This window comes from Microcebus murinus, chromosome X, assembly GCF_040939455.1.
Source record: "Microcebus murinus isolate Inina chromosome X, M.murinus_Inina_mat1.0, whole genome shotgun sequence".
Classification (NCBI taxonomy): Eukaryota; Metazoa; Chordata; class Mammalia; order Primates; family Cheirogaleidae; genus Microcebus; species Microcebus murinus.
Genome location: NC_134136.1, coordinates 110,296,121 through 110,303,949, shown reverse-complemented (window position 1 = coordinate 110,303,949; position 7,829 = coordinate 110,296,121). Strand labels below are relative to the sequence as shown.

The 7,829-nt window shown below is 45.7% G+C and overlaps 1 protein-coding gene across 1 annotated transcript; it reads right to left on the bottom strand.

Annotated features, from left to right (window-relative positions):
- Positions 1-1,143: 1,143 nt before the first annotated feature.
- Positions 1,144-6,117, bottom strand: LOC105855577 (melanoma-associated antigen B16-like). The gene is made up of 2 exons (XM_012736651.3): positions 6,024-6,117; positions 1,144-2,390 (listed from the first exon to the last, which is right to left on the bottom strand). Exon 2 carries the CDS (start codon positions 2,325-2,327, stop codon positions 1,281-1,283), a length of 1,047 nt encoding a protein of 348 aa, XP_012592105.2. The 5' UTR covers positions 2,328-2,390; positions 6,024-6,117; the 3' UTR covers positions 1,144-1,280.
- Between the last annotated feature and the right edge of the window lie 1,712 nt (positions 6,118-7,829).

The following is a 7,829-nucleotide window of genomic DNA, read 5'->3' as shown; positions in this document are numbered from 1 at the left end:
CGCATACCAAAAATTTAGATCTTACTTATTATTTGCCAAATTACACCGAGGATAACCTATTTAAATTTTCCTTTGAATGAAGTGGGGACTGTTTTTTCTAAGCCTTGGTGGACTACCCCACAGTGGAATCTAGGTATTTCATCTCAAGAGAGTATCATCCTTATTTCTCATAAACTCCATATGATGACGTGTATAAAGTACTTTGTGCCCTGAGTTCAACTGCATTGAGACAGGAATGAAGGGCACCTTCCATTCCAGTCACAGGTGAGAATTTTGCTCTGGTTTACTCATGATCCAAAAGGAACAGATAAGAGTTTTCCACTATATGCTTTTGGGTTTCAATGCTGAGACACACCATTTGAGGGTCTGGCCCCTGCTCATTATGTCCTCAGCCCCACCTGGCCCACCATCTAGCTTATTTTAAAATTAACTTCCACTGAAAGACTTGAAGTTTTCAAAAGATAGAAATTGCCATGCTTCAAGGCATAAACACTTGCCTGACTTACTCATGCAGAGTGCCCATCTCAACCTAATCACACCATCTTCCTTTTACTTGTCCTTTAGGTATTAGAAGATCTTATTGCTATTTCTGTAAGATTATAGCTCCTATGTTAAAATTCTATGAGTAGGTCCCGAGTCTTATTAATCCTAGCATACTTGGTATTATTGAAGTGCTTTCAAAACAGTGGGTGTTCAATGCAGGTTTGCAAAATAAATAAACTAGTAAGCATGAGATCAAATTTATTAAGATTTATTTCTCATACACTATGGAAAGAGCTAAGCAAATTGATGCAAATATCAGTGAAAATACAGAAAAAAAAGACTAAAAAGATAAATAAGAAGTAATGAATACATTTTAGATCTTTTTGTTTCTAGTTCTCACTGTTGATCCCAACTATATTAAAGCTGAATTCCTCCATATTTCCATTTCCAGAGGAAATGCCTATGGAAATGCCATGTTATCTTATTCCAGATCACAAAATAAAATGGATGGTTTTACACTATGTTTTACAGAAGAGGCATTCTTACTATTAAACCTCATGAACAGCATTAGATATGTGATCAAAATCATTTGAAACATGAAGATTTTAAAGATAATTAAAGCTCTATTAAAGAATATAACATTTGTATGACACACTCATCAAAAATAAAAGAATAAATTATCAAGTTACAATAAAATAGGAACACATAGATGATAACCTCCAGCTCCACCCTGGGACTACATTCCTTGAACACTAACTGCCCTCTTCAAAGGGATGAGGAATCTATCTCTGACTTGACTAGGTGCGAGAGGATCTGCCAGACATGGCACTGGAACTTGCAGTGGCCGTGGAAGTAGAGCCAGCCCTAGCTGAAATTCTCGCTTGAGCTCTCTCTTCTTCATCTCGCCGAGCATCCTCATACTGAGAAGGGAAAGAACTTGGGTCAGTCCCATGAACCTTGGCCAGAAATTCTAGGAGCTTCATCTTTCTGATTTCAGCGTGGGCTCTTGGGCCCCACACGAATTCATACTGCGCAGGATCACTGTTGGGCACCTGGTGGTACTCCAGGTACTTTTCCTTTACCAGCTCTTTGGTGATGAACTCTCTGGGCTCTCCAAAGATGAAGTGCCTCCTCCCAGAATATAGCCCCGTCACATTCAGCACTTCCCAGACTTGCTCTTCAGTGGCACGGTTGCCCTTCATGAAGATCGCACCCAGGATCAGGATCAGGAGGCCGGTCTTGGGCACACCCTTTTCAACACTCAGCATCCCATCATAGGTGAGGCCCAGCTTGATGAAGAGGCCATAGCGGTGGCTGATGGGGTCTACTTCCTTCACATCAAGACCGAAGATTATCTCCATGCGGTCAGAGGCTCTCAGGAGGATCTCAGGGAAGTGGTCTTCGTCTTCTTTGATGATAATCTTCAATATCTCTGCCTTTGTTAGTGGCTCTCTCATTTGATATTTGAACAGCATGAAATTGACCAAAAGAGCCACCTTCTCATCGAGAACATCGATTGGCATATTCCTGGGGGCTGCTGTAGCTTGTGAGGTGCTTGGACTCTTTTCTTCTTCTTTGCTACTAGAGCCCTCCTCAGATTTGCTTGATGAGGTGGCTGCAACAGCACTAGCAGAAGAGCAGAAACCCTGAGGACCCTCAGGAGTGCTCAGCATCTTGGCAGCAGGAGCCTCCATCAGGTTGCCTGGCATTAGAGGAATGGGGGAGGAGGCAGAGGTCTCCTCCACAGCCTTGGACACCTGGGCATTTTCCAGACCCTGGTTCTCACTCTGGGTCGCAATGGGCTGATCATATTTGCATTGTGGACTTTCCTGATCCTTAGGCATGTTGTGTCTGGCTGGTGGCAGTAGCCAGGAGTGAGCAGAGGGTGCTCAATGCAGAGTCACTGCCTAAGAGAGAAAGGAGTGAGTGTCGTCAGTTCTTAAACTCAACTCTAGGGGCTCTGATGGAAGCTGTTGCCAATGGACTTTTCCTGACAATAGTGTCAAAGGGCTTATAGGTCTCCTGTCATCTTGGTTTCTGTGCCCCCAAGGAACAGGATGGAGGAAGTGAGAATCCTCCTCAGGGTACAGCCAGCCAACCCAACACAAGAGTCTCAGGCTCAGAACAGACAGCTAGTGGTGGGCTCTGGAGATCCCCTTCTATTCTGAGGAAGGCACTGCTATGAGTTTATGGCCAGAAGTGCCACTAACTTTGCATCCAATAGGGCCTATGCCACCTCCCTGGTGTTAATATGACGGTGCCCCCCTTAGACTAAAGCCACATCTCTTAAGACAGTCAACGAGGCAGTGTGCAGGTTCCTGGAGTTTCCCAGGGTTGACAGCAGGAACTAGATTCCATGTAAGCCATTGTACTTGTATGGTATGACCCCTCAGTTCTCACTAAGGTTCCTTGCTTTCAATATAGGCAGGCCCTGGATTTTTTCTTTTCAACTTAATTTTGCCTCCTTAAACCAAAGCCTCCATCTTTTTGAGACCCCAGAGAAAGTGGTGAGGTGTCACCTCTATTTAACAGGTTTATCTACACTTCTCAGGGCTGATAAAAATGCAGGGTTGGACTCTTCATGATCCCCATTCTTCAGGGGTGGGTAGCCCCTCAATTTTCATTTAGGCTCCTTGACTTGGCCAGTGGTGGGGCCTTACCACTATGTTAAGTAATGTCATACCCTCTGCCTTCATGAATACCTCATCTTGCAGAGTCATCTGAGAAGGAAGTGAGGTAGGACACTGCATATTACCAGCCCTTGAAGCCTCACAGTGCTAATAACAAGGGCTAGACACTGTGGAACTCCCTCTGTTCTCCTGTAGGTACACTTCATGTATCTTAGAGCCCTTACTGTGACTCTTGACAGGTGCTGGACTCCTTTGTCTGCTGACCTGATGTGACACTGCACACAGAACAGGGACCTGACATGACCTAAAACCCAAGAAGGGAGACAGTAGGCAAATTGTCATGTGATCCCTGCCCAGAGCTCCGTGGTGTGATAAGTTATCAGGGCTCTTCGGTGACCATACCCCTAGGGTGGAGTCCTTTCTGTCCATTGTGTTTCTTCGAATAGACTCCTAGTGCTTCCTGGGCACCCTATCCACTGTTTATCTGAACCTGCCATCTTCAGATCAAGACCAACACCTCCCTAAGACGCCAGTGTATGAAATGAACTGGTGAGATACCTGTCCATCCTTGTCTGGAATCTCCCAGGGAGTGGCTATAAGGTCAGGACAGGTATTGGGAGGTCTCATCTATACTTGGATGGTCAACTGTTTGTTGAATCATAGTCTACCCGTTGAATCATGGTAATATGTGAGACTTTTTCACTCTGCTGATGTGACGTATACTCCTCATGTGAAAGAGTCCTGTTCCTGTTGCTACTGAGGGGGAATTGAGGGGGTATCAAATCCAACCATTTTGATCACAAGTTTTGGGGATGTGACTGCAGGACAGGGCTCTGTTGAGATCACTTTGTTCTGGGGTAAGCATTCCCATGAGCCCCACTTATGCTTTTTCCCTTGACTAATGCAAGTGTCTGGGACTTCATATCACTTCCTCAGACCAAACCCTTTTCCATCCTGAATTCCCTGAGCAGAACCTAAGGAAATATCTCAGCTTGACAGCCCTTCTCATGACTTTGCACAGCTGTCATCAGGGCTAAGCAGGGCTATTGTTGGCCCCAATGGGATGGGTGATTCCCTGGATGTGCCATTCCCCGAGCCCTGACTCAAGGTGCTCACTATGATTACTGGTTAGGATACAGTGCCCATGCTGTGATAGCTAATGCCCTCCCCACTCCCATCAAAAAAAGACTTTGATTCCCTGTGATAACCAAGAAGGGATGAGATATCATTCAGTCTTAAATCTGTGTCTTCACATTGCCTCCTAGCACCTCTTGTGCACCTACCCCTATGCTGACCTGAGGCTGCCATTCAACCAGGATACTTACTTCCCTGGGACTCTTAAAGATGAAGGGATATTGTGGAAATTAATACAATTCTGGCCTTTGGGCTTCCAAGGGTTGAATGCAGCGGCATAGTGGAGCTCATGGAGGTCCCAATTTTATGGGCATGGGTGTCTCCTTTATTATCACTCAATGTCTACAACTTGGCTACTGGCATTGTGGCAGACTCATCCCCTCTGATGGCCTTATGGACCCTCCTTATGCTAAAGATTTACCCCAAGGACTGCCACCGAGGATATGTGGTGTCCTTCATCTAGATTTCCTGGCTTCCTCAAACTGACACCTTTAGTAGATGCCGTGGGCTACTTGTGTTCTGGGGTATACAGCTCCCTCAGTCCTAAGTCATGGCTCTTCCCTTGAATCCTTTAAGCACTCAGTAATTCCCCCTCCGATGACCTTACTTCAATCCCTGTACTAAGGCCGGCACCTCCCTGAAACCAAAATGGATCACATGAAATTGTCTTACCTGGGGATCCCTCCTTGCCAGGGGTCTAACAGTGATGACCAAAGGGGCAGAAAAGACTGACAAGGTGACCCTCATGGCTGTTGCAATACCTGTGGTCCCAACAGTCTTCTCTTGGGGTCCCTACCTTGAATCCTTGCATAGCGAGGGACTTACCCTTGTGACTAACAATAGGGCCTCCTTCCCAGTGAACACCATGGAAGAGTGAGTGCGTGTGTTGTCTGGCTATCTCTGTTTGGGTCTCTCAAGGGAGACCCTCAAAGGCTTTCCTTTGATCAGTGGGTCCACACTCTTATGTGTTGTGTTTTCCTTTGAGACAGAACTCAATGACACCTGTTAGGGCCTGGGCCTCCTTTTGCTGACCTAATTGATGTATTCAGATAAAATTTTCTATTTTGAGAACCCAGGAGAAAATGAGGGATCTCTTAAGCCTGATATGTCTACAGTGGCTCTCCCAGGGGTGAAAACAGGGCAAAGGCTTTGTGGATCCCTTCTGTCATCAGTTAGTACCACAATGCTTACATAAGCTCCTCAGATGGGATACTGGTTAATAAGGTGCTCTCAGCAGGCAGATATGTGATGCTGCCTCCTTCCAAGCAAGTTCTCATCTCTATCAGACATCATAGAAAAAAAGTGAGGACATACGTCATAAACGGGACATCCAGAACTGACAACAAGGCCGACATACTGTGGCATAACTTCTTTCTTGGGATGGGCAGAACGCCAAAATTCACTCAGGGCCTCACCTAGACTACCGTAGGGCCAAAGACTACCTCCTCAGCAGTCAGGCAGCGCCACTTCCCGCCTCCCCGGTCAGGGACTCCCGGGGCTGAAGGTCCGGGGCTCAGTGGACGCGCCACTGTTCTGTGGTGAGTGATCCCTTCAGGACTCACTCAGGGCCGTTTTCTCAAGGACCGGCAGGTCTGGGGCCTCTTACCCCCGCTGCGCAGTAAGGCTTTCACCTCAGTCAGGTCCCCGAGTAGGAGGTGGGGGGCGGGTTCGGCCTCACAGCCCAGCCCGGGGCCTCTCCGGACTCCCTGTGGGGACGGGGCTCTTATCTGTGGGGAATCCCCTGTCCTGAGCCCTCAGTTTTACTGAGAACTTTACCTTGAGAGCTGGAAACAGCGCGATTCCTCTCCCTTCTGATCTGAGGACGCCCACCTCAGACCAACGTCTTCTCGACCCTCAGACGCCAGAACAGGAAGTCGGGGGGCGTGGCCTCTGGCGACCGTTGCCTGGGGCCTCCCAGCGGCGACGCCAGGGGCAGCAGGCGGCGCCTCTCTGCACGTGCTTTACTGTCCTGGCGCGAGGTGATGACGATGCTCCCTCAGAGTCTTCTCGTGGCCTTATGGCCGGCCTCGGATTTCTCCCTCTGCTGAGCTGAGGTTGTGCTCGTGTTTCTGAGAACCCTGCAGAGCAACTTAGCGGTGCCTCAGCTGGCCACCAGCGCCTGGGCCTGTTAGTGGTTAGAGGAGGCACTGTCCGGTTTCCACGTGACTCCTTTACTCTGCGGTGCAGCAGGTTTCCTCAGTCCTCCTTCATGGGGACCCTAATCTTGCCTCCTTTCCCTCTGAGTTAAGGCTTCCTAGGAAATGCCACCTCCTGGGGGATATTTCGACTAATTTATTTACTGCAAGCCTTGCAGAGTTTGGGTTGGGTCTCTGCCCCAGTCTTGAGAGATCGGAAAGTTTGGTACAAGACAGGCAGGGACCAGGACAGGTGGTGGGTCCGAGAAAAGCACGTTGATCTATTCTTTCTCTTCACCAGCCACACTTAGCCTCTTAAGCAACTTTCACTCTGCAAATATTTGGTTTCTGCAAAGAAGGGTCTAATCAGAATGATTGGACAAGACTCTAATTTTTGAGTTTATCTCACATTGCATACGCAGATGATCATATTTTCACTGAATATTTTTTCTTTTTAATATTCATTTATTTGTTTTTTATTTTTCTCATGCTGGCTATGTTTTCCAGTTCAGTTCCAGACAGTCAAGGTGGTAGTATAAATCTGGTTTTTTTTCTGACTTTAATGGAAATTATTCTAAATTTCACATTATGTATTTTTCTGATGATTTTAGGAAGGGAAAATCCCCTTGTGAAGTTACTTTACTGTAAGTTTTTCCATGAACTTGTCTTGAATTTTCATTTAAAGGCTATTTCTCACTTGTAGATATGATCAGATGAGTTTCTTCTCTAGTCTCTTTTATAAGCATTATAATTGTAATATCTTCTTCACATTGTTGTACACAACATTTTTCTTAAATGTAATTCTCTGTGTTTGAATATGCTATCAATTTACTTAGGATATTTGCTTAATTGTGAATAGCCTTGGCCCAAGTGTTCTTTACTTGGAGTGTCTTTATCCGGATTTTCTATTAATAAATGTTAGCTTGTGAAAATATTTTGAGTAATTTCAAATATTTTTGGATCATTCAGATGCATTTGAATAAGATGCTCATTATTTCTTTTCCTGAGTGTATGGTGCAACTGGCCTCAAACCTTGGACTTGATCTTTAGACTTCCTGAGGATGGCTTGATTTTTGACTACAGTTTCAGTTTGTGTAGTTCATTTATTTTTTTTTCTGTTTTCATAGACCTAATTAGTCATTTATATTTTGCTAAAATTGGCCTATTGTAATTTTGAATTGAAAGGCATGATACTTATTAAGGTGGTTTATTATACAAATTCTAAAACACATGCAATAGTACGAAGGATAGTACAATGAATCTGATATACCTGACACTCCACATATCACCAATAGTTATGGATAGCAACTTGTCCACATTAAGGCTTTTTTCATGATCGGGCACGGTGGCTCAAGCCTGTATTCCTAACACCCTGGAAGGCCAAGGCTGGAAGATTGCTGGAGCTCAGGAGTTCGAGACCAGACTGAGCAAGAGCAACACCAAACTT

What these genes read in the sequence shown, in the direction of transcription:
- LOC105855577 (XM_012736651.3), bottom strand. Translation starts at nt 2,327, where the DNA reads ATGCCTAAGGATCAGGAAAGTCCACAATGCAAATATGATCAGCCCATT.